The sequence below is a fragment of the Manis pentadactyla genome, chromosome 11 (genome assembly GCF_030020395.1).
Source record: "Manis pentadactyla isolate mManPen7 chromosome 11, mManPen7.hap1, whole genome shotgun sequence".
NCBI classification, from domain to species: domain Eukaryota; kingdom Metazoa; phylum Chordata; class Mammalia; order Pholidota; family Manidae; genus Manis; species Manis pentadactyla.
In genome coordinates this window covers 63,759,427-63,786,108 of record NC_080029.1, presented here as the reverse complement: position 1 = coordinate 63,786,108, position 26,682 = coordinate 63,759,427, and the positions used below count along the sequence as shown (strand labels likewise).

At 36.7% G+C, this 26,682-nt stretch overlaps 2 protein-coding genes across 6 annotated transcripts in view; one reads left to right on the top strand and one right to left on the bottom strand.

The window, feature by feature from the left end:
• Window positions 1-526: 526 nt before the first annotated feature.
• INSM2 (INSM transcriptional repressor 2) lies at window positions 527-4,605 on the top strand. The gene has a single exon (XM_036881313.2). The coding sequence runs from the start codon at window positions 997-999 to the stop codon at window positions 2,659-2,661; it is 1,665 nt and encodes a 554-aa protein (XP_036737208.1). The 5' UTR covers window positions 527-996; the 3' UTR covers window positions 2,662-4,605.
• Window positions 4,606-4,728: 123 nt separating this feature from the next.
• The window catches only part of RALGAPA1 (Ral GTPase activating protein catalytic subunit alpha 1), a 272,386-nt gene continuing 250,432 nt past the window's right edge, over window positions 4,729-26,682 (bottom strand). For 4 of the 5 annotated variants that reach the window (XM_057488494.1, XM_057488495.1, XM_057488496.1 and 1 more), the window contains 2 exons: window positions 14,130-14,254; window positions 4,729-6,069 (listed from right to left, as the gene is read on the bottom strand). In XM_057488494.1, coding sequence (XP_057344477.1) covers window positions 5,921-6,069; window positions 14,130-14,254 — 274 coding nt within the window. In that variant the 3' untranslated portion in view covers window positions 4,729-5,920. Of the gene's footprint in view, window positions 6,070-13,502; window positions 13,534-14,129; window positions 14,255-26,682 lie in introns of all 5 variants that reach the window. The other variant, XM_036881215.2, reaches the window with a different exon arrangement.

The window sequence follows — 26,682 nt, the reverse complement described above, 5'->3', positions numbered from 1 at the left end:
TTTGCAAAGTATCACTTATATAAGGGGAAGCAGATGTAATTCTGATTCCACCAGTATTTTTCACTCAATCTACTCCATGCTAAACAGGTCAGTTAGGCACTAAGTCATGTCTCTAGATAGTACAAGTGGAAGGTGTGAACAGACAAACCACTTTATCTGAGGACAGTCGAAAATTAGATGGTACTTTCCCCTCCGCACTCCTTTTCTCCCCTGGGAGAGGGCATTTATGAGACCCTAGGAGTGGCGCCCAGAGCTCCAGAGGCTGCCAGCACGCACGGTCTCCCGCACTGAGAGCCCTTCTTCCCAGATGAATCCTCATAGTATCACAGACGCGCGCAGTCGCGATCGATACTGGATGGCAGACGTGCTCCCGCCGTCAAGTGTAGGCACAGGGCGGTGGATTTAGCCGCCCTGCCGCTCTGTCGCAGCTTCTCATCAGCTCAATACTAGCGGAGGACGTTAACCCGTTCCCCGGCTGACACCCACCCTGTCGCCTCTGGCACCGTGGCCTAGGGCCCCTCCTCTCGGCTCCCTCGGCTTCCATCAGGCTCCCCGGCGTGGGACCGCAGGTCCGGTCCGCAAGGAGGACGCCGTTCGGTGGCCGGAGCCCCCAGGACGGCCCGGAGAGGCTGCTGAGGCTGGAGTGCCGGGTTTCCTCGCATTCCGGACCTTACCTTCCGGCGTCTCCGCCGGGGGAGCAGCCCGTGGGTCACTGCCCGGCCCCGCGGAGGCCGCAGCGAGGGGGGGTGGGGCGCGAGCCCGCCTTCGGACCCCTGCGAGCCGGTCCGGCGAAAACTCCGCCCCCGGCACCCGCTCCCACTCCTGATTGGCGGGGCCGGCCCGAAGGCCACCCGGCGGACCCGGCCCGCGTCTCAGCTATAAAGGCTGCGGACGCATGACGGCCGCGGCGAAGCTCGGGCAGTTGCGGTGCTCGCCCGCTCTCAGCCCCTGCGGCGCCCCCATTACAACTTGCCCCCCATCGCTCCTGACTCCACCATGCCAAGGGGTTTCCTGGTAAAGCGAACTAAACGGACAGGCGGCTCATACCGAGTGCGCCTAGCCGAGCGGCTCTTACCCCTGCTGGGGCCCCAGGGGGCGCCGCCCTTCTCGGAGAAAGCTTCCCGTGCTCCGCTGCCTGGTGCGGAGCGGGCGACCCCCCGCACTCTGGAGGAGGAGGCCCGCGAACCGTCGGGGTTGTCCTGTCGGGCTGCCGGGGTGAGCCCGGGGGCCGGCGGGCGGGAAGGCGCGGAGTGGAGGGCGGATGGCAGGGAGGGAACTGGGCCCAGCCCCAGTCCCACCAAGCCTGCGGGAGCGGAGCTGCGCCGCGCGTTCCTAGAGCGCTGCCTCAGTTCGCCGGTCTCCGCCGAGTCCTTCCCCGGGGGCGTCACCGCCGCAGCCGCTTTCTCCGGCTCAGCAGCGCCAGCAGCCACATCGACCTCGGGAGAACAGTTCCTGCCGCCTCTCCGGGCACCGTTCCCAGAGCCCGCGCTCCATCCGGACACCGCGCCCCGCTTGGCCACCCTGCACGGCCTGAAGCGGGCGGCCGGCGGCGAGCGACGCGTCAAGGCACCTCAGTCCTGCGCGTCTGGACCCGCGGCCGCAGGAGTCAAGAAGCCAAAGGCCATGAGGAAGTTGAGCTTCGCGGATGAAGTGACCACGTCCCCTGTCCTGGGCCTGAAGATCAAGGAGGAGGAGCCCGGAGTGCCATCCCGAGGTCTAGGAGGAAGCCGCACACCCCTGGGGGAGTTCATCTGCCAGCTGTGCAAGGAGCAGTACGCGGACCCCTTCGCCTTGGCTCAGCACCGCTGCTCCCGCATCGTGCGCGTCGAGTACCGCTGCCCCGAGTGTGACAAGGTCTTCAGCTGCCCTGCAAACCTCGCCTCCCATCGCCGCTGGCACAAGCCGCGTCCCGCAGCGGCAGGAAGCGCCACAGTCTCCTCCGCCGATGGGAAGCCGCCTCCGTCGTCATCCTCATCTTCCCCGGACTCGGGGGCTACTGCGTCTTTTCTGGCCAAGGGGAAGGAGAACAGCCGTGAAGAGCGAGCTGCAGATCAGCACCCTCAGGCCAGGGACAGCTCCGGGGCGGCCCAGCACCGGGACAGCGCCTCATCCCACGGCCTCCAGGGGTTGTCGCACCCCGAGCCACCGCTGCCTCAGGTCCCCTACACCGAGGGGGTGTTGGGGCACCGCGTGCTGGGGCCGGGCAGTGCTAGTGGTGTCATGAGCCCCGAGATCTTCGTGTGCCCATATTGTCACAAAAAGTTCCGTCGCCAAGCCTATCTGCGCAAGCACCTGGGCACTCACGAGGCGGGCTCGGCCCACGTGCTTGCCCCGGGCTTGGGCTCGGAGCGCGGCACCGCTCTCGCCTTCGCTTGCCCGCTGTGCGGGGCGCACTTCCCGTCCGCAGACATCAGGGACAAGCACAGGCTGTGGCACGCGGTCCGCGAGGAGCTGCTCCTGCCGGCTCTGGCCGTGGCGCCGCCTGAGGCGCCGAGCCCGGGTGGGGCAACGGACAGGAGTGCTCAGCAAATTTTCTCGTGCAAGCACTGCCCGTCCACCTTTTTTAGCTCCCCGGGGCTGACCCGGCACATAAGTAAGTGCCACCCCTCGGAAAGTCGGCAGGTCCTGCTACTGCAGATGCCATTGCGGCCTGGCTGCTGAGGGGGAAGGAGGATTGCAAGGTCTGTGTTGAAGGAAACATCATGGGAATTTCCGTGGAGCTTGGGAGTTTAGCCTCTTTCCTTCGTTTTCCCCCCCAAACCCCAGTAATCAGTGTTCCGCCAGAGAAGCGGACAGCGAAATGTAAAATCTCTATCTAGAGCAGGTATGTATATGGTATAAACGCTCAGTCAAGAACTGTCACTTTAAATCCTCTTTCCCCACAAAAATAGGATTTACCCCCCCCCACCCAAATTTTGGAGACCCTAACGAATCCAATATGATTTGTAATTCCTATGGAAAGTCGCAGTGAATGCGTGCATGTCTCAATGTCTACAAAGGATTCTAGCTACCAAGAGTGGTAGTCATTTTTTTTTTCTCTTGCCATTGCAGGCGCCTATGTAGTTTCTGTCTCAACAGGGTCAGATATTTTGCATTGTATATTCTGTGAATTAAGTTATGTGATCGGTGCCAAACTTACAGGAGGGTGGGGGAAGATTCAAGACCTGTGTCTGTGGGCAGGAAATGTTAAAGGATGTTTTGCGCTTGACGGGTATGTGGAGACCTCCCTGTAAACTTTTTCTCAATTATTAGTCCATTCTTAAGTGTTTGGAGGGGGCGGGGGTGCTACTTTACTGGAAGGAGTTGAGACACCCCTTAAAACCTCACCTTTAGTTATTTTGTGCACAATATTCAGGAAGAGATACTTCAAACCTTTCTTTAAATAGCAATTCGAAAATGCAGAACTCATTTCCTTAGGTTTGACTCCTTTAGTAAGGTTTCATCCAAATTGTTCAATGCTTTTCTGTTAAAATCTCATACTGTGTATTATAAATGCAACCATGTTCAGCTTAAGGGAGATGTTAATACCTATAATTCATTATGGAACTGAACGGCAGTTAATATCCAGTATTTTCTCTTCAGCCTGTTTTGAATTTTTTTGTAAACCATATCCATGTACATTCTGTACCCATGGCCTAATAGAGTTTGGGACACTGGCTGATTATTGCTTGACAGATAGCCCGTATTTGTAAGATGCTTACCACCAAATAAATGTACATAGCTGGTGCTTTGTTGTATTCTGTGTTTGTCTTAAGAATCCTGTTGAACACAGCCTGTTTTTCAAAGTCACATTTCTTATCTCCCCAAAGCCAGTATCCTACTTTAGAATGTTGGTGACCTATTTAGACAAAATACAGACAGGAGAAATTATATTTTGTAAATGAATGTAATGGTGCAGAAATGCAATGGAAAAATTTCCTTTGAAGTATGGCTGCACAGACTGAGCTCCAAAAGTTAAAGAATATACACTATTCTTTTAATCTAAAGACATTTTACTCCCCAGTATGTCAAAATATATTTATTTTTTAAAGCTAGTAAATAGTATTATCTGAAGATGGAAAAAACCATGTTAACTGTACTAATTCATTTTTCAAATTGGCACTGTCACTCCATTTTGTTACACATCACCTATCCATTAGCTGTTACTTTTTAAAAAATGAAAGCACTACAGAAATGTGTAGGTAGTTACTTTGATTTTCCTCTTTGTGATTCTTCCAACTTCATGTTGGAAACTGTATTTAATCTTGTCCATTCCACATGGTCTCTCTTTATCCATTTACCTCCTACAAAAGCTTTCATAGAAATTTAATTTTTTATATAGTTGCATAGTTATCTTTTACTTAAGAAGAAACCAGAAACCTAAGTGCATAGGAACTCTGAAGGGTTGTTTTAGAAACTGTATAAAGTTTTGCTCCTGAATGTACATTATAAAACAAAGTAAAATTTAAGAAATCAAAGAAGCATGAAGCCGAGATAAATTGATGCTTTAACCAAGTGCACTGGGTGAAGTTTATAGCTAGTCCTATGAAGGTGTAAAATTTCCTGCATTTTTTTAATGACTGGTAGGATCTTTGAGAAATAAGGGTATATTCTAAGAAGGGAATTCGATTTTGTTTTGCATTATTAGCTAAGATAACCTAGGCTTATGCTCTACATCTTACCATTAAATCTTATAGCCTTGCTTATTAAGTCTGAAAATATATAAAAGTCAAATCAACATCATGGACATAAGTGATAAGAATATTTTTATTGTATTATTAAATACCATCTTTTTTTCCCCCACTGTTACAAATTTGCAGATACTAAATGAATAATGATACATAATTTATACTTTATAGTTTGCAGGTATGATGTATTTACACATGCAATTAGTACTGAGGTCATGCTACATTTCCTTATTAGGAGATGCCCGTTCAAACCAAAATATGAGCAAAATATAAGCAGCTTATTTACTGTAGGAAAATATTTCTGGAGAGTGGAATGTATACCAACCTGTACCTGCCAGTTCAGTATCAACAACATTAGGTTGATTTTAGACTCCTGGGTCATGTTCCCTTTTCTTTTTAAATACACATAATTTAAGCAACACATTGATGTCAGAAAAGTTTCTTTCTTCTTTTCTTTCTTCCTACCCTGCCTGCCCCTTTCCTCTGTTTTGACACTTAAGAGCACGGATACACCAGGATCCAGCAGCCAGTGATAAAGGGTCACAATCTCAAAGCAGAAATGGCATTTAACAGTGATGCCATTAAAAAACACAAAACATTAGAAAAATGTTTGGAAGCTAAACATAAAGTTCAGCACAGTGATTTTTTCTGTTTATTAGGTATGCCATGGTATTACCTGCACAGCCAAGAAATGAGGCTTTGCTTGGGAAGATAGAGTTAATGCTAAAGTTATTTTAGTTGGAATCTGAGATGCTAAAAGACCAAGTGTTTTATTTTCATAACATAAATAATCCACACATCGTGTGTATTAGCAGATGTGCAACTTTTGCTATAACTTTACAAATGCTTAAATTTAAAAATTTACATTTGTGAAAAAAATTATATATTTATTGAGCCATAAAGTTGTAATGGGGCACGATAAATAAAATACTGAAACAATCTGTCCAATTATATTTTGGCTCAAAGTTAATCATGAATTTAAAACTACTTACACATAATTATCCAGGAAGGTAAAGGGTGTAGAATAAAATTCCACCCCCCAAAAATATGGCAGCTTGGAGTGTGGGGAAAAAGCAACTGAATAAGCAACCCAAATCTAAAATATTAATTACAAATTATTTAAATCCAGTGTTTTCTAAAATAAATGTTCAGGAAGAACATGCATGTTATGGCCAACATGAAGGCCTAAAAGGGTTAACACTTCGTTCATGCTAAGGTGGCTGCTGCTGATCATTGCTGGGTTGCTTGTCTCTTTAGGATTTATTGGCTGAGCCAGAAGAACGACGCAGCTTCATGGACATGCGGCTTTTGCTAGTTCGAGGAGACATGGGAGAGGCCAGGTCAGCCCCTTCTACCTGCGTTGCTGTGGGAGTTTCACTGGATAGAATCTCTGGGTAGAAGCCTGTGGGAAACAGCAAGAGATTTAGTACAAGACATCCAGCCTCTCATTTCATAAGAAATAACCTTTCTGCTACTCATCTGTAATATGGACCTCAACCCTTAATGAGGTCTTTGAGAGGAAAGAGCAAGCCCCCAAAACTTGCTTGTTACAACAGCCTACTAATATTTTATTTAAAACCCAATGATCCTGTGGCTCATGTCATCATATTAGCAAGAAAGCACCAATTATTATTTTCAGAGCCAGAACCAGCCAGAGAGTCCCCTGGATAAAGGAATGGGAAGCAAAATCTTTGGGCCAGAAAGGCCAGGGATCCAAAGCACCATTAGCATGCAGTAAAGGGCTTAAGAAGCACGTAAGAAGGATCACTTCCTAGGTTACAGGGTAATACCACGAAAAGGGCCTTCACTGTTCAAACTGGAAAACAACAGCACTAAATGGTTCCAAAAAGGAATTCAACACTATGAGACCGTTTCTTATATGTGATCGGTATTTAAATATGCTTTGAGGAAGAATAAGATAAATTCCTGGGGTTATAAGGAGGACAAGAATTTTATCTACAAGTCAGTCAAAACACAAATGATGCCTCAAAATGTGTCAATTTAGAAGAGATAAGCAATGCTTTTTTTGTTTTCCTTGAACTTCTGCAGTTACACTGTCCAATCACAGCTGGTGGGTAAGCAGAATTAGCAGATATAAAAATTTAAATAAAAAAAATTAAATATAAAAATTCAAATTGGGAAAATCTGTGTCATTTACAAAGTAGTTCTTCACTTCTGTAGAATTTTGTACACTGTAGGCTCTCAAATATTTTGAGTAAGAAATTACATTATAAATAAAAGCCATTCAAAAAAACAAAATCAAACCTAACAGATTAACAAAAATTTTTAAATTCTGTATATTTTAAGACACTTTAATCCAGATTTTTCTGGGTCTTATGTACATGAAAATGTTCTTTATGTGTGTCACAAACACACACACATCACACAGGCTTAAACGTACACATTTCCTTACTCTGTAGGGAAACCTCTGGCATGTTTGTTAGTCAGTGTAGCACCTTTCTGACATATCAAACTTGGAAATAATCATATTAGCACTTCCATATAATAAAGTGTTTGTACCTAAATTGAAGTTATGGATATTTATAAGATAACACAAAACTGTTCAATAAGGGGTACAGATCCTACTGACATGTATTATTAAGAATGTATCTTGGTGGAACCCTTCAAAGTGTTTTAAAGGCCAAATGTTGTAATTATACCTAAGAACAAACAAACATTGTCAAGGAAAAATATTTTATCACTACTCATATGCCAGATCAACTGCCTTCCTTTTCAAAGTAAACTCTCCAACATTTTTTCTTTTGTAATTGAAAATGAAGTTGGCCTTCAAAACACAAGAAGGAGGAATTCAATTTCTATGAACCTTTACTCTTTCTGAAGATCAGAATTGGTTCATACTGCACCCATACTGGAAAACCAGAGGAGAATATAAATCCATGGCCCTTTTAAGGAAAGCACAGCAGATGGGTGGCAGAAGGAAGGTGAAGAGCAATAGCTTGTGCTTTTCTGGTAACGCTTATTATTCCCAGCCAATCATGAGAGGCTTTCCCATGGCTCTTTACCTTGAGGTGGCCAATGTTTTCTAGCGGAGGCTTTGGGAGGAAGAGAACTATCACTGCATTTCTTTCTTTGTTGTGAATGAAGAAATGGAGTAGCGAGCAGAAATGAGAAAAGAGAAGACAGATAACAGATATGAGAGACAGTGCAGAATTTTACAGGTGTTAGCTTAGGAGCCGAGAAGAGAGTATCAGATTTAATTATGAAATACAATTGGGCATGCAATGCATTAGAGTGATGATGTTTCACAATGGACAATGCTTTTTAAATTTAAATGTTATACTTACCAACTAACAAAACAAGTTCAAATAGGAAAAAAGAAAAGAAAAGAAGTCTATGAGATTCTATAAACATCCACCTTTTAAAGTGTTCATGGTCCTGGTGGCACGATATCCTAGTAACTCAGTCATAAAGTCTCTAGAGTCATACTGTCCAACGTGGTAGCCACAGTCACATTAAAATAAAATTAAATAAAAACTAGTCACATTTAGTGTTTAGCAGTCATATGCGGTTAGTGGCAACCATACTGGACAGGGCAGATACAGAATATTTCCATCACCATACAAAGTTTTATTGGAGAACTCTGTTTTAAGAGTATGCCAAATGCAAAGAATATTTTCCTCAGAAACAGCAGTATTTCCAAAGTCTTACTGCCTTCTGGATGAAATCCCCATTCAGTAAACTGAGAGTCAAATCAGCCTTTTTATTTTTAGTGGGTGACACATAGCTATCAGTACCTCCTCACATCTCAGCAAATGGTATTTGTTGTATATATACTCAGCATACCCAAATTCTGTAAATAATTTACAGTAGATAATCTCAATTTTAGGCGTAAAGAATACAGTGATGCCTATACTTCGTTTTATATCCTATTATGCCTAAGTACTGATGTATATCACTGGGTCATAAAGAATGTTGATTTATTTAATTATTTCTATACCACTGTATCCTCAGGTATAAAGTTCAAAAATTATCTATGGGCTCCTATGTTTGTGCATTACTGTTTCTGTTACTAACATTCTTACAGTACTCACATTGTATCTATGTCTTGATGCATAGTAAATTGAAGCATATATTGTACATTAATTATAATGAACTGTTATTACAAATAATATTAATATGACTTTGGGGATCAATACAGATTATAAAAGGGTACTTAATGGGTTGTTATCTATTGTGGCTTTGTTTGTATTGCTTGCTATCAGGTTTAAAACTGCTAAAATTATTGGGCAAATAGTCTTTAAAAATACTGTGACTTTGAAAGCAATTTCAATCAATACTGAACTAAGAGGCAATGTGATGTGTTAGAGCATGGACATGGGCTACACAGACCTTGGTTATTAAATGCTAAGTTTGTCGTGTTACTAACAGTAAGATCTTGTGCAAACTGACGAGAGACGGTTTTCTTATTTGTAAAATGGAGACAATATTAGTTATTCCGCAAAGCTGTAAGGGATGAATGACTACATATGCAAAGATCCTGGCACACAGTAGGTACACAGTAAGTGTAGCTACATAATAAAGCTACTAACAGGTAAGAGTAAAAATTAAAAGACTTTGAATCAGAACAGATGAAGAGTAGAAAAGAAGAGGGAAATTGGAAAGATTTTTAAAGAAAATGACCACTTATGAAATATAATCATTAAAATGTGGAGAACATAACATACTGTTTGGGGAAATTAAATGACCTATCTCTCTTATGTTACTGTTCTTAACAAAATACAACCTTATATTAAAGGTTATATATATATAAAGGATCACCCCCAAATAAAAAGGTTTTACATATATATATATGGTTATACTTAAAGGATATAAAAGGCAATAAATAAAGGATCACCACAATAATCCTACTGCTTTAATATTGTTAAGGGTTGATGAGTGGTTAAGATCAGTGTGGATGCACCACTGAATGTCATAAAGTAACACATAATTTAAAATTAAATAGTATAAAAATACTGGGAAACAAGTGGTTACAGTTTAAGATATTTAAGACCTACCATTATTGCAGACTTAGAACATACCAGTCTAAGCCTGTCATATTTTATCTCCTTACAAATGGGGAAACTGGGTTTAAGACATTAATTTATTTGAGTTCATGTGGATAATAAATAGCAGAACTAGGATTTAAATCCACATCAGTCTGATTCCAAAGCCCATACTTCTCTTAAGGTGACCTTAAAGCTACCGAAACAATTTTTTTTCAATGGTGGAAAAGTAGAGCTTTCAAAATAGAAATCTTTAACAATTTATAATTTGTAAATGTGACAAGTTGTTGGGCAATTTTTCTCTCTCCTTTCTTAAGAGCAAGGAGGTGTTGAAAATATTTAGACTAAATGGATAATTATAATCATTAAGATCATGGACTCTGAAGTCAAACTTTGGCTTTATCAAGTACCAGATGACTCTGGGTAAGTTTTTTTTTTTTATTTCACACAACTGTGATACACACACACACAATAATAATTTATCTTCCGAGGAGCTAAAATATTTTCTTTCAGATCATTTCAAAGCCTGGGAAGAAGTGGGGAAAGTTTAAATAACTTTTAAAGGACGACACAAGCTAACAAGGTTACTTAAAGCAATGGCTTACTTTTGATGATTCATCCCATTCCAACATTCAAAGAGATGGAACTGACCATCCCAATACTATCCCATAACATGTGGCACCACAGATTTTGTGAACTGATAGCAAAACTGAGGTTAGAATGAGGAAGATTAGATGCTATTCTAGGTGCTATTCTTAATTACTCTTTAGATTATCCCTTATACTGAAGGCATATTATTGGAATCTTATTACTAATTTTCAAAATATTTAAATAGGAACCTATACATTTTCTAAAGGTAACATACCAAGTGGTATGTATGTATATATTTATATATGTGTGTGTGTGTATATATATATATATATGCATATATATAGTCAAATGCCAATCAACTCTTTAATTTCTCAAGTACTAAAATTTCCAACTTAATTTGTAGAAAAACAAAAATCTGTAGGAGGTATCCACTAGTTCAATTAAAATGAAAGTACTAGAGGTAATTCTAGATATACTATACAATAGGATTTCAAAAATATTTATGGCTGATGATAGTAAAAAAAAGAATATGGAAAAAATTATGAGTATATTTTTGATGTTGAAATTGAGAAAGACAATTTAACATTTACTATGCACTTTTAGCAAAACAGGATCCTGTTTCTTGCTCAAATTTGAGAACTTCTCTTATTAAAAAAGAAAGACTTGATTTGAAAAGACAATGTGATGTTAGGGAAAAATACCTAGATTCTGAATTACCAATGGCTAAGAAGAATAATAATTTCATTTTAAAGTTTAGAGTCAGAGGAGAGATATTCATGAAAAAAAAAAAAAGTTAAAAAAGGTCACTATAAAACTTTTGATATTTTCCATACACATGCCTGACAAAGATAAAGGGATTTTTTTTTAAAGGACAAGAAAAATCTAATAATGTTTTAATGTAGTTATGGAAGATCAACAAAGTGTGACATCACAATATCTCCCTCAATGACCTTAGGGATAAAAATAATTTCCCTTAAGTATTAGTCTACTGCCACAGACAGAGTCCATTTTGAGAAAATACAGTTATGAGATTTATGGATCAACTAAGATACACCAAAAATGTTTTTCCTATTTAAAATAATGCTAAAAATTGTCAAAAACATTCCCCTTTTGGATTTCAATGTCATCACAGTTATTAAATTTTTGTTAAGTATAGGAAGTTTTAGATAATCTTGAACCAAGTAAAGTAAACTTCAAAAAATAGCATTTTTCCATACTATGCCACTGAATAGAATATTATAGGATTGGTTAGAAAGAATAGAGTATATATTTTATGATTATCATACTGGTAATTCTTTGAAACTTAATTTCAAGTTATTGCTTGACTATTAGTATTATTTTATATACATGAGGTATGTACAGGATATCTAAAGTTGATTCCCAATTGCAATTATGAATGCATTTCCTTAATGTGGCAACTAAATTTTGTCATGTTAAAAAGTAAAAATGAACTTAAAAACTTCACACTATTATTTAATTTTTGTAAACTGTAAGTTAGGTCCATACTGCTATAACTGTGGCTTATTTCATGTCTTCCACTTAAAACTTTAAAGGAAGTTCTACATGTAAGATAGGAAAATCAAAATTTGAGATGATTTGAAGGAAAAAGTAATTATTCTTCAGATATACGTAATGTTTTGGCTACTGTAGAAGGAGTAAATAGTTCATTTTTATATTATGTTGAATTGCGAACCACTCTGATAAAAATTTCTCTTTCATAACTATTAAAATCTGCAACAGAAATATAAAAATGTATTCAGCAATAATAGAACAAGCTATTTACAGAAAAAAGTGAAGTGTACTTTTAAAAGTTAGAGTGCATGTTTCTAATGGTTCTTAAAGGCATTTAAAGACAACTTCTAAAAATTAGTTGAAAAGAATTTGCAGCACAGTGCCAGGTTTACATTAAAATTCACATTTTTAATACTGTTTAGATAACTGTAGGTTTTATGTTAAACAAGTTGTGAAATAAATGGTAAAATACACTTAAAAATGAAGCCAACAGAACCTTGACTTGGTTGCTGTATTGTCCTTTACTTGGTGTCTCAGAAAGCAAGCATGACTACTTCCGTATTACGTATCTTGCCAAGTGTGCAGGATAATGTGCACAATATGAGAAGAACATTAAAAAAAGGAATATGAAGGACTCCAGCTGGTGAACAACTACAACAAGAAAACTGACAGCCTTTATTAAGTTTAAGAGGAAAAGTAAGTATGATTATTGGTCCTGTTATCAGTATTTTTCAGTTGTGAAATTTATGGCTCAACGATTATGATACAAGAAGTGTATTCATATGTATTTGAATAATGTCTGATATTTTATCACTCCATTATTAAAAATGAAACTTCACGTACACTTAACTCTTTATTTTGTTCATTAATTTACTTTTTGATTTATTTACTCTTTTACCAGTTTTCTAAATGCCAAATTGAGTAATTTTTAGATAATAAATTTAGGTATGCCAATCCACTAAAGCAAATCTTAGACTTTTAATCTCTCTTTGAAGGGTTCAACCTAGTCTAATATAATTTGCTCTTTGCTAGATCTTTTTTATTAATTGAAAGGGCTCTAAGTTTTCTGGAAATTTATTTTGATAATGTCCAATTACATGGTGACAGGAGTGAAAGCTTTAATTTCATTGACTAAACCTTAGTCGAGAATTACAGTAATTTTTTTCCAAATAAATTAGGCCAGAAAAGGAGTACTGTGCTTTTATACTTATTTAACATAAAGGAAACTTATATGACATAAAGAGAACTTGATGGCTTATTATGATATTGTATTCTCTTTTCCTGCTTCCTTGGAATACCATTCAAACAGTCATCTTTGTATTTCAGGTGCCTAGTACAGTGCAATCACACAACAGAATAACTATCAATGAATTAAGATATCCAATAACAATGCAACACATTACAAAATACAAAGACACACCATTTCAATTCAGTAGTACTATTTTTTTCATGCTGAGAAACAAAAAAGGTCAATACAACAAGGTGAAACTAATTTCAGCCAAGGGTTCTATTATTAATTATTTTTATCCCAGAACCAGTGTTAGTGTTTCATGCAGACCTGGGTTAGTAATTCTGGAAGAAATTTAGTGACAGTTTCTTAAATGTTTAGTATGAACCAGGGAAGTGTTAAGTTTGCTTACTGTTTGAATTACAAGCTTAATGCTTGCTAATTTTTAAAAAAGGAAATGGGGGAAGAACAAAGGGTGTTTTGGTTGACACTTTGTCTTACCTTCAGATAAACAGAACTGATATTTAATGATCTAAAGAGGGAAAATAAAATAAATGAAACAATCATAAGGAGTGCAAAGTATTACAGAATAGGAAGGCCATGAGTCATTTATTTTCTTACTGATTTCTTCAAAATTAGTTAATTGTAAAAATGCAGTACCCTCTTATAATCTTTCAGTATTATAAAATAATTTATTGTATTATGTATTCTATATCTAGACCAGTTATTTTTACTTCATTTGTAAAATTAGAGATGATAAGACAATATTCTTGGCCATAAAATTTGATCCTCTAAAGTTGAGAGTTCATGCTCAACTTGTTTCTTTTGCAGAAACTTCAGTAATGATTCTATGAAACACAAGTCACTGCCCATTAGCTCAGACAAAATGTGGTGCACGTACTTTTATGAAGATTGTTGACTTCTAAAGGAACTGCATTTAGATAAAAGAAAGAATAAATAAAATTCACAGGCCAAAGCCAAATATTAAATGATTAAAATATTTATACTTCAATGACTGAAATTTTATTCAGGCGAGTTTTCCATTATTTTAAGAGCTTTTAAGACAAAAGGGTATTGCATTTCAAGTTGCAATAATGACAAGTAACTAATACTTGCTTTTAGTCTTACCGGCATCAGATGGTAAATGATGGTAGGGAGCTGGAGAAAAAACTTGTGCTGCAAAATCCTCAAATGTTGTTGGTTCTAAATGGTGCTGGACAATTGTTTGCAGGTATCGCGCTCTCTCCTCATAGCTGATTTCCTTCAGTTAAGGGTGACCTTACTAAATGCAGCTTACATTGGAGAACATATCACATCAAAAAAGGACTACTATGATTGCTAAGCCATTACTTCTTAATAAATATAATTATTCACTAACTATCCTCCCATAACATTAAAAGTATGGCTTTTAAAAGAGTAAAAATATAATTTTTACCATAAGTTTACTTTTCAGGATACCACTATAAATGACAGCTTACCAAGGAGACATTTATTAGAAAATTATGAAAATAATACAAAGCTGTTGGAAGAGAGAAAGGTAACATTTTATCTGAGAAAGGATTCAACTATCAGGTCAGCTTAGGCTCATTTTATCTGTTAATCAGTTTTGATCTGCAGGTTTACTTTGAAAAACAACACAAATATTATAAGGTTGCTTAAAATACTATGTCTAAAATTCTATATTTTTCATTTGCAAAGATTTATTGTGAAAAATTCCTGTATATCTTTTTCTTTTTCTAAAATCCCTGCATTTTCCCAACAATTGTTCTCATTTTGAATGAGAGACTACTGTTGCCGTAATCCTCGAATGACTCCATGTGGTTAAGATAAATACATAGTTGAATCTGTAAGTCAGGAAAAAATACCTAGTCAATTATAACACTGAAACAAGCAGGAATATTTGCAGAGTCCACAGGACTCCTGAATACTGTCTAACAAAGCATCTACAGGGCACTGACACTGACAGAAAAATACTGTACTTCCTTTTCACCACATTTTCTTCTCTGATATTATTGACAAGCTACCAGTACCTTGAAGTGTTGTTGCTTTTGAACAACCCACTCCAGGCTTCCTGTTTCAGCAGGCCTGATTGTGCTGTTAGCACAGAGAGGGCGAGAAAGAGAGAGAATATTTCTGTTGTTCACGAAAGCAACTATGGAAATGGCTGTCAAAATGTAGAGCAGCAGGCAGCAACATACAATTATCAGGAAAAACTCACATGCTGACTTCATGTCGTACAGTTCCTGAACTGAGAAATCAGTTAACCTTTCTTCTACAACTTTTAAAAGTTTTCCTGCTGTACTCAGTGTACTAGGTTGATAGGTAATATGTAAGATACTTAAATAAATATAAAGGGTAATAAAAATTTGTCTATTGTTCTTTCTTGACTGAATTTTTTTCCAAAGTCTGTTTTAATATTTTTTTCCCGTTTTTTTTTTTTAAACTGCAATTTAATTGCTGTAGTTTTACAATTCTAGAAAAGTCTACAACCAAAACCAAGAAAAAAAATTTGAGAGGAAGATACTTTAAAATTCAATGGGAGATACAAAAGCCAGTTATATTTACAAAAGGTTTTCGATTAAGAAGAGGAAAAAAGTGTTAGATTTAAAGATAAGACTATATTCATTAAGCACTTAGAGTGTGATGTCTTTTGCCCTCTAAATGGCTTGAGTATTCTCTCCTTGTACTGCAATTCTTTTTGTGCATCAAATATTGAAATAATCTTGAATTCTAATTCCTTGAAATCCACTATATTCAATTCTGTACACTGGGATTGAACTTCAAAAGACTTTTACTTCTAAAATGGGTAGCAACAGGACAAGATGATCATATTTTTTAATATGATCAGCTATAATGATTTTATGGAAGGATCATACAGACATTTTTGAGTGTTACCCTAGAAAAGTAAGATAACACAGTTTTGAAAGAGGGTATATTATAAATGAGAGAAGATGAACTGATTGTTCAATCTAAATAATACCACGTATCTCACAACTTGTTGGAAAGTACTTTTTTCATTGGGGGAGATTCACAGCTGCCGAATTTTCTGCAGTTAATAGAGTCCTTTGATTCACAGCAGTGCCCCTTGTACAAAAAATACTGGCCTTTGTGTATTACCAGAAACTAATTTTCTATTTGGCTGAAAAGGGAAAAATGGGGTTATTGCTTCTCCCTCCTACAGAGCTTTTCATTATGCCTGATGCACTCAACTTCTAAGCTCTTCTAAGAAAAAAAATAACTGAAGAGGCAAGAGGTAGAAAAATGAGCTTGTTAGCACATTAGAAGTGAAGTATCTTGGTGGGCCCTAGAAATTCCCAGTGGTGTGTTAACTTATCACTCTATGCATGCTGGCACTGATAGTCTCCCAATTGATCACTCTCTTTTCGCACCAAAGGTGCTGCCAGGAAGCAAAGGCTGAAGGCCCACAGGAGAACAGTCTGCTATCAAAACAAGCTGTTTTTAAAAGTCTGCTTGAATGGGTAAAATGCTTCATGAAAAGTAGGGTGGAGACACCTACCTGCTTTTAAAATGCTGTACTTTCAGAGGGCCTGTAAGTGAAATATTTTACTTTATCTTATTATATTTAGAGTTTACACAAAAACTAGGCAGAAAGAAAGCAAATGTTAATATTTCTAAAGCAGAGAGGATATTTTCAATGTAGTCAGATTTATTAAAGCAAAACAATGAATATCTAGGTAAGATATATTCTGGAGTGTAATTCTATTTCATTATACAAAAGAAAATTTACAAATTTCTGAAGAAACTCTAACATAAAGTGACACAAACTAAAATTTCAGATATAATATATTCATTTTGTATAAGGACACAAGATGTATTTAGTAAAATAATTTAAAAATTATAAAAAATTTCCATTAGTGAAAACAATGCTTTCTAAAATGATTTTTTAAAGTTCAAATCTAGGGGGCAGAGTGAAGGAAAACAATCATTAATGATTGAATTTAAATGAAAAACTGCAGCACTCATCACAAATTAGGCAGGCTAATGACTGGTTTCCTTCTTAGGGGGCTGTCTTCAGAAAAAACACTGTTAGCTTAGTAAATAATTTAGTGTATGGTAACTCACCTTCTGGAAGTTAATTTTCCAAGTTTGATGTAGCCAAATAAACATAAAAAGATCAACCCAATCTACAGTACTTACATCTTTACCCCTTCTTACTCAGGAACACATATAAAGGAGATACAGTAGACTAAGTACTTAAACTATAGTTTTGAGTGTTTTTTGTGAGCGAGATGATGATAAAGTTACAAACAGTGCTGTCAGTATCCGCAACAGTAACCATAATCCAAAGCAGTTCATTCCGATATCTCCTTATAATAGGTTAAACACTTATTCCTTAAAAGGCAGCTCTCCAGGGGAGTTATTAGTACCAGTAAGTTGTGTCATACACAAATTGGATGGCTAGCAACAACGGGATACCTCAAGCTATATACCTACTTTGAATGTATGCTGCCACTGACACTGAAATTAAAAAAAAACTGAAATGGGTGAGATGATAAAAAGGTAAAGGTAAACTAACAAATTCAGAACAGAATTCAAAGTATAAGTCTAAGTTGAATTCAGAAGGTTTCTGTTGTAAATTTAAGACAACCCAAGCCAAAACTAGTAATAAAAAGCCATTTGATAAGGGGGACTTTTAGCTGGTAGGGATCTAAGACAGAACTGCCAGTCACAAGAAATAACACACAGGTGCCACAATCACAGCAATTGTAATTATCCACTAATCCTCCTTCCTTCTACTTTCTGCAAAAGCAGAAAAGGGGAGAAGGAATATTACTGTTTCAAAAATAACAAAGGGAACTAAACATAAATATAGTATAAATAAACCTAATCTATCCTTCATTAATACTAAGCTAACATTATCATTTATTTAAAGTAACTACTTTTGATTTTAAACATGCATACACAGACACACACACACACACACACACACACACACATATATATATAATTATTTGTGGCCCTCTGTCACTGTGAGGACCAGATATCAACAAATTGGGGTGCAATTTCAGCTTGGTTCTGGAAAGACAGACATGAATTCTCTGTGTCACAGTTTATCTGTATGTTAGATGGGGATATTACCACCTGCTCCTATTTATGTCATGGGATGTTGAAGATAAGGATATAAATACAGGATAACCCTTATGTCTCCCTTACATCTGTTTTGAAAATAGTTTAATTTGATCTTTCGTTCAAGCCTTTGTAAATAGCAGGTGTTGTCTCCATGAGGACAATTTTCAGCCAGTTTAGGAAATATACCTGTATTCAAGTATAGGTTCTCTGATAATATTTCTTGTTTGTGGTATACACAGATGGACTTTTGACTTATTCTGATGAGAGGAAAATCTGACCTCTCATGAGAAAAGATGTGATATGAAGAAAAGATCTTGCAGAAGGTTAATTAGTACATTTTTCACTTTTACTATAGGGAAAATAAATAAAAGGTAGATTTGGTTGTAAAGAAGCAACAGCTCCTTATACACCACAATTTTCTTAGTAACATAATCATGAACTTTTACTGTAGAAGAGTCAAAACTTTCAGTTTTGTGATCACTGATTCCATGGCATGCCCATGAGATTCAATAAACATTTCGTTCAAATGTAATCTGTGCCTGGTTTCAAAGAAATGGAAATTTGTGTGTGTGTACATAGAAGTATTTTTCACAAAGAGGAGTTATGAAAATTTTAAGCAGGCATCAAAGACATATCATTGCTTAATTAATTTCCTCTTAAATGCAGGTTTAGTGTTTTCTTTCCTAAACAAGAAAAAACTATTAGCTTCTTTTTAAGTAAAGGCAAAGTATGTGCTCAGTAACATAGCCATTCCTAATTTAGTAAGCACTTGCCTACACTCATATATTTCTCTGGCTTCTTCCGTTTTAGCACTTAGGAATTTCATCTCCCTACTCTGTATAGAGGATTCCAGGAACAGAAAACTGTAGGGAGAGGGAGAGTTTTGCTTAATGACTTCAAAAGTTCTTGGAGAATACTACTTAATAATATTCTCAGAGTTTGTATGATTCTTGGCTGGTAGTTTGACGGTTGGCTCTGGTGGGAGTTTTCATATTACAGAACTCAATGAATGCCACAAATGGGGGCCTTCACCTGTTCACAAGAGTTGGTTATTAAACACCAAGTAAGCCTCTTTCTTCATGCATGTCCTCCTAATAAACCAGTGGGGACACTTATGTCAAGGGGCAGAGGCCACATCTTTTTATATCTTCACCTAACACAAAGCCCAATAGCACTCAATGACTGCTTACAAATTATAGAAAGAATGAATGAAGTTGGTTTGACAGTCTATTAGGAGATTGTTAGGCAGGGAGCCCCCTTCCTCTAATCCCAATTTAACTACAGAAGCCAACCCCTTTGGAGTAAATATTATTGGGACTTTTCTAGGATGGGATTTAGAGGAAGAGTTCAAATTTTCCCTGTGAGAGTTTGATTCCACGCCTACCCTTTATCTTGCTGGTCTTCTAGAAGAATAAAAAACGAATAAAGCACAGTGATTAGATACATACAGTGTAACAGTAGGAGGAAAGAAAACTGATAATTATCAAGAAAAACATAACAATTGCCTAAAAAGAAATCCTATAGGTGTCAAAAGTGATGACAACTAATTACAATTTAGCATTGAAATAAACATTTTGCCTTGTTGGTTGTGACAATTTTTTTAATTTAAAGAAATTTAAAATTTTTTCATAAATTCTACAATGATATGAGACAATGAATGACCTTAGTTAAACTAATTCTATTCATCAAAGTGGCCATCTATAAAGAAGGGAGAATAGGTAAGAAACTTTGAGAAAATCTCTATAGATAAAATCAAATGAATGGTAATTTCAAAACCATTTTAGGCAGATTTCTAAGACTGCTCTGTACAACATAGAACAGAGGTAATATACCCTTGAAAAAAATAACACTTGGAAATTTAAATATTTAGATTTTTTTAAAAAGGCCATCTTGAGAGGATTATACTAAGGTGTGGTTTACTGAAAATATTTTGGGGCTGTGAACTAGAGAAAGGATACAACAATAATCTACCAACATTACTCTCAGGAAACCTAGCAAAATCTGCAAAATGTTTATTCAGCAAGAAGCCTTGCCTTGATGGAAAGTACAAACAGATTTGCTCAGAAATACAAAGCTGCCACCTCATAGAGTTAGGACCAGAACCTTGGTCATCTTATAGCCCAGTGCTCTTTCTACATCCAGTCTCATCTGGGTTTTGTATGGAGGGAAAGAAGGTACAAAAGGCATTTTAGTTAGCTCAAGAATGTATAACACAATGGCTCTTTGTTCAAATTCTAAGATGGGAAAATTTTGAGAAATATTTGTTTATATACTAGAATATCATATATAGTATAGTAAAATTCTTTAACATGCTCTAAAATAAAAATGAGAAAATATCACATTTAGCTTTTTAGTTCTAAAAGGTCTTGAAATATCTTCTAACATTCTGAGGCAATATCATTACAAAGGGCCTTAAAAATACTGAAAAAATAAGAATTTTATTGAGATAAAGGACATGGACATTTATATTTTGCAAGTAGACATCTCAAGGATCTCATGGCCGTTATTATCAGTAATAAAATAGCATATTTTCCTGAAATATACAGGACAATTAAGAATCCCATGGACTAAGAGGCACTGATCACTTATAAGATGATCTATACTGCTTACCTTATAAAGCAAGATCTGGCAATCTAAGACTCCATTTCTTTTCTACAGTAGCTAATTTCTTCAAGAACCATGCAGTCTTAAGTTCATTTGCAGTTAAAACAAAATTTCCTAAATAAATAGCATGAATCTTACTTTTAATATTGTTTATTTGTACTATGTTTATAGTAAGTCTTCTGAAAGTCTGCAATAGGTTGACAAATTACTGTGTATGACTTTTATGATGTATTATATTAATGAAATTCTTTAATAGTTGATACTATCTATACTACGAAGAAAAAGCTGTGATTTGTCAGGGCAGACAAAGCTGGGCTTTAATCCATCCTTTCAGCCATACTGCCAAGTCTATATTGTTTTCACTGCGTCTCAATTAGGAGACAGGCAGGACACCTGGTACTTCTTTATCTAAGTCCCATGGGCTGCCAGATGACTCAAAATCCATAACAGGTGCTAAGGCAGTGTGAGGATAGTCCTATTATAGAGAGCTGGAGATGAATAAAATTTGGACCATATATAATTGCTCATAAATCAGTTAATTACTAAATGAAAACATTAAGCAAAAAGTCGATAAGCCCAATACTACCAAAGTTCATGAAAATACATTTAAAAGATTAACCTTAAATAAATAGGATTAAAAATTTAAACTTACCTAAAGGTTCTGAAAATCCTGCCTGATTTAATAATCCAATAATCACTGGTTTCTAAAAAGCACTAACATGATTATCAAATTTATATGTCTATTCCACTTTCATGAAAGTTGCATGAAGTAAAACATCTAAAAGAAAAACTGTTACCTGGATTTCAAATTTAATGAAATTAAAACTTTGGACTCTAATTCTTGATAGGATGTCCTTGAAAAAAATCATTAAGTAAAACGAAACTTTCACAGTCAACAGAACTGCTTCAGAAGCATTAGTACTAGAGTAAAAATTTTAAAAACACTGGTGGGTGACTATGAACAACTGCTGTGTGTTCCTTTTGGGACAACAATTTCAGTACGTTTAAGATGAGGAAATGAATGTATGTGTTTGAACTAAATACTAAACTTGGACTCTGTCAGAATATTGCAAAAGGAAAAAAAATAACTAAATAAGTGAAATTTTACAGCATACAATTACTTAAGTGTTATCACTATCTAAACGTGTACTAACTTAATTAAGATTTTGTTTAAATGCTATAATTATCAGGAATACAAAAAACTGATTTATTATCATGGCAAGTAGTTTCAAAGTACAGCAAACTCATTTAAAACAGTGTCATAGAATCTATGATAAACAGTATATTGGCTTAACCTAATGCACTATATGCCCCTAGGGAATGATAGGCTAAGAGACTGGACTTCAACATCAAAATCTACCCATTAATCTTGACTTAAATATAATCTATTCTGCAGTAAAAGGAAGAATGGGCATTCAATGAATTACCGTTTTTGAAATATTGCTCTGGTGCCCATTTACTAAAATCATTTAAGGGGACACGAAGAGATAGGATCCTAGTAAATTTTACAGACTGTTACTAATTTTACAAAGCTTGCATTTGATATTCCCCCCACTTTAGCAAGAACATCCCATTTAAAAAATTTTATAGATTAAAATTTTCTTAATATCTCTCTCTCCCCGATTCTTTTAAAGGATAAGTTGTATAAATTACAATATTGCAATATAACTCAGTCAATTTAAGTTCAGCTGAAAAAAAAAGAATCATCTATGGAAATACACTGTGGGGTCAGAATCCTGGGGGCTGAAATAAGCTTTATTTATTTTTTTAACATTGTGGATCATTGTTTCTTTTCAACAGGATGAGCAACTACTTGACTGAACTAAGCAGAAGAAAATGGAAAGGCCAGGAATAGTGTTTATACAAAATTATCATGGCACACAACACTTCATAAAAAAGGAAACAACCCTCACAGTTTTAGAAGGTATCCAGAAGAGTATTCCACAAGAGAGACATCAACACAAGTGACTGAAATAGTTATCAGCTACTCACTCATTTATATGATGAATCTGGTATTTAAGACTTGCTGACTAGTTTATTTTTAGTGGATTATTTTAGTGCTTGCAATCATTATGTATACAATTAATTTACATTTCTATATTAATATAGCTTATATGTATTCAGATGATATTTGGAAATTCTAAAAAGCACAGTGTAAAGTTAATTAAGCTAAACTTGTCTTTAATGTTACTTGAGATATGAATTGTGGTGGTTTTAATCCATATTCCCTCATTTAAAATTTTTATGAAGGTTTAAAAATACACTGTTTTCATCTAAACATACAAAATAGCAGAGCAAAACTGACTTTTGCTCTCCTATGATTTGGTGGGCTGAATATAGATAATGGAATGTTAACAAGGGTTTACTACAGGTGGTTGCTTAAATATATTTGCATTCTTTTTGATAGTAGGTATGTGCTAAATAAAAGTCAACACTCCTGTCAAAAGAGAGTAAGTAAATATGTAGAAACATCAGTTCTACAACAGCTATTTTTGCTCCTTCTCTTTTCTGAACAGCAATTAGTAAAGCTACCCCTTCCCCTCCTCCCTAGAGCTGTCAAGCTGTTCAGAGCAGTTTGCAACCTGACAATGGTACCATTGTGAATGCTCTCTGGGCTTCCTTCCCACAGAGAGTTAAATGGGCAGTTCCTGCTGCCCATGATTGGTGTCCAGTGAAATAATACTCAAAAGCCAGGTTTTATCAGCTTCACGCCAAAGAAGTGAAGCCAGGGAACCCAAGCCTTCATATCATACTGGACCATATGCCAACCCTGATGGCCCCAAAGGTTTATCACTAAGAATCAGGACCCATCATGTCCCTTGTGAAATTCCACTTCACATACCTTATGTGAATGCAAAGCTTCACTAAAAACCAAACCTTCTTTACAATTGGCATGAACAGATGGATGGCAACAGTGGTTTGGCAAGCAAAAGTTAAGATTTAAATAGGCTGTATTCTAGTGTTTGAGAGGAAAAGCAGTTAGAAGAAAATAGGGAGACTTGTGACCCATAGTTTAATTTTAATTTCATTACTGAGTTATTAACAATTCAATAGCAAAAGCCCTTGTATTTAGTAAAAGGAAAAGAATGGAATGAAAGCATTCAATTCCTATGTCAAACAAGGTTAAAGACTACTTTCACCTTTACATCTTTCATTCTCTGTTCTCTCAAATACTCAAATAACATCTGAATCTATTGCTGTTTTTATATTTAAGTAAAGACTAGAATATGTACAATAGGTAGGTGTGGTGAATAATGTAAGCATATTAGTAGACCCTCACCACTAGTATCAACAACATAAGGGCTTAATCAAGAAAAAAATATCCTTGTTCTAGCACAGGTGAGAAGTTAATAAAGATGGAGGTAGAGAAACTTCAGGTTTTGTTATTTTTAGGAAATAGTTTGCCCATCACCTGATAGAAGTCTCTATATTTTTTCTGCGGCCCTATGATATGACCCAACTATCTAAACTGGCAAATGTGGACCATATTATCATACTGGATTTGACAAAACAGGCAAGATGATAGTGCTTTCTTTTCTTTTGCTATTTTTGCCATGGAGCCACTGTACTACTGGATAAAAATACTTCATTTATTAATACCATGTAAAAGTTTAACAGTGTGTAAAAGCACAATAATATATAAAAATACTCTAGAGGAAAAGTGTAAAGGATTGTTATGCAAGAGTTAAGAGTCTATCATGTAACTTAAGATAATCTCAAATGCTTTTTTAAATGGCAAATATGTGTAAATTATCAAACAATCTTCTTAGTTTCATTAAGAAAAATAGCAGTAGTTATAACTTGTTATTAGCCTGGCTATTACTACACAATTACTATAGAAAATAGAGACTTTAATTAAATACTAATCCCATAAAATAACTTATTTTGGAAAGGCTTTACCAGCAAAAGAAAATAGTACATTCAAGCTATGTTCTGCTATTCAACAGGTAAAAATGATAGAAAAGCAGGAGGAACTGTCACCTTAGACACTGGTTGCTGTATTACTGGTAGTAACATTAGAAAACCAAGTTTACGTTGGTTTTCTTTGTGCTTGACTATATTATATGGTTTTGACTTACTTCTTGATCCTCAGCTGCTACTACTCTTCCCTTTGTATTACACACTCAGTAGTGAGGAACTTGTATTTCTTGATCACATCACACTTTGATCCCTCTGTGCCTATTTCCTATCCATGAAAAGCTCTTCCCTGGTCTTGTCTGTCTGGTAAATACGTCTTTGAATTAAGTAGCAGAACATGCTTCTTTGGAAAGCCATTCCTAATTTCTTCCTCTCCTTTAATAAAACTAATCATCCTACTTTGTAGACATCACTATTGCTGGACTCTTCTTCAGAGTTCACTTCATTCATTCACTGACTGACAGGGCTCTCTCCCTCCTCCTGCACCAGACTGTGAGCTCCTTGAAAACACTTTCTTTCTATCCCTAGCTTTCTTCTCACAGTACTTCCCATATAGTAGGTAGTAGTTAAGTATTTGGTGAATAAATGAAAGGTCCAAAATTACTTCGCAACTTTTCTTTTGGTTGAAGAAATACAGCTTTAAAAAAAATACTTAAATTCGTCTTCAAAACATTACTTTCATGTTAAGGAAAAAAAATTTAAGGATCTCTAGAATTAATACAATACTAGAAACTGGTCATGTACTGAAATCATTTTTATGAGCTCCCATTATTTATAGGAAAAGTAATTATTAGTCTGTATTAGTAAAACCTTAAAAAAGGTAATTTCTATAGAAGAGACTATTTTTTCCCCAAACATATTCAATCCCACAGAACTTTCTTCATTATTATAAAAATCTTACTACATGTCATAGATTTATACTTATTGTTTACATCTTTTTGAAAGGATACAGGCAGATTTGCTAGACCCAAACTAATATCTGCAAAGGTATGCAGTAAAGTATTCCCGCAATGATTGTAAGAACCCTCTCAAAATACCAGTAGCATCATCAATAGGCATATACTGCTATTCCTTGAAAAAAAAGCTGAACAAATTAAAACTGACGTAAGGAATAAATTACAGCCATGACAGAGCATTACATATATCCAGGGTCCCTGTTTAAATAATTACTCTGTGTGTATACACAGATTATAAGGTTTGGCAGCAAAATCCTGACAAAGTGAATATTTAATCAGAAGCAATTCAGCAAAAAATTCTTCAATAGCAATGCCCGTATCTGTAACACAGGAGACTTGTATGCTCCCATTACAGAGCAGACTTAGATAAATAAGAATGTCGGGTCTTGGAGAGGTCCTACTACAATAGTTAATACCACGGACACAAGGGCTGCAAGCATTTCAAAGACCACAAAACTTGGATTACTTATGTGGTGAGACATTATATTTAAACAACTATCTTCTCTTTTTTTGAAGCACAAATGACCATAACCATAGATCTTAGGAGTATTTAACAACTAATTTGTTTATGAAGTTTAAAACTCTCATTCAGAAAGTATGTAGAACTAATGGCACTAACAAGATATTGAGCTCCTAATGTAATCACTGATGTAGATGGTGTAAAGGTTCAAGAATAAATTAAGACCTCAGCAGGGTCCAGAGTCTAACAGACACCCCCCCCCTCCATTGCTCTCCTGTGGCCACTGCCTTCCTTGCTATTCAGCAGGAAGTGTCAGCCTTCAGGGCTACAGCTATGTACTCCCTCCTTCCTGTGTGGGACACCAAACTATACTCTCCCCAAGATGTCTGTCATTGCCAACTAGTCAAAGGTGTCTTAGCTCACTTTTCTCCTAACAGACTTCCTCTCCCCCTTAGAAGTAGAGGGAAAAAACCTCACTGATTGTTGATCTCTGAAAATATCTTCGTTAAATTCCACTGCCCTCTAATAAAAATATACTGATTAATCAGTCAAAATACAAAACCCTTGTGTGTGTGCTATTCTGTTTTGTTCATGTATGAGAGGCAATTTCTACTGCTTCTAGGTTTCTTACTTATCCAGGATGCTCTTACAG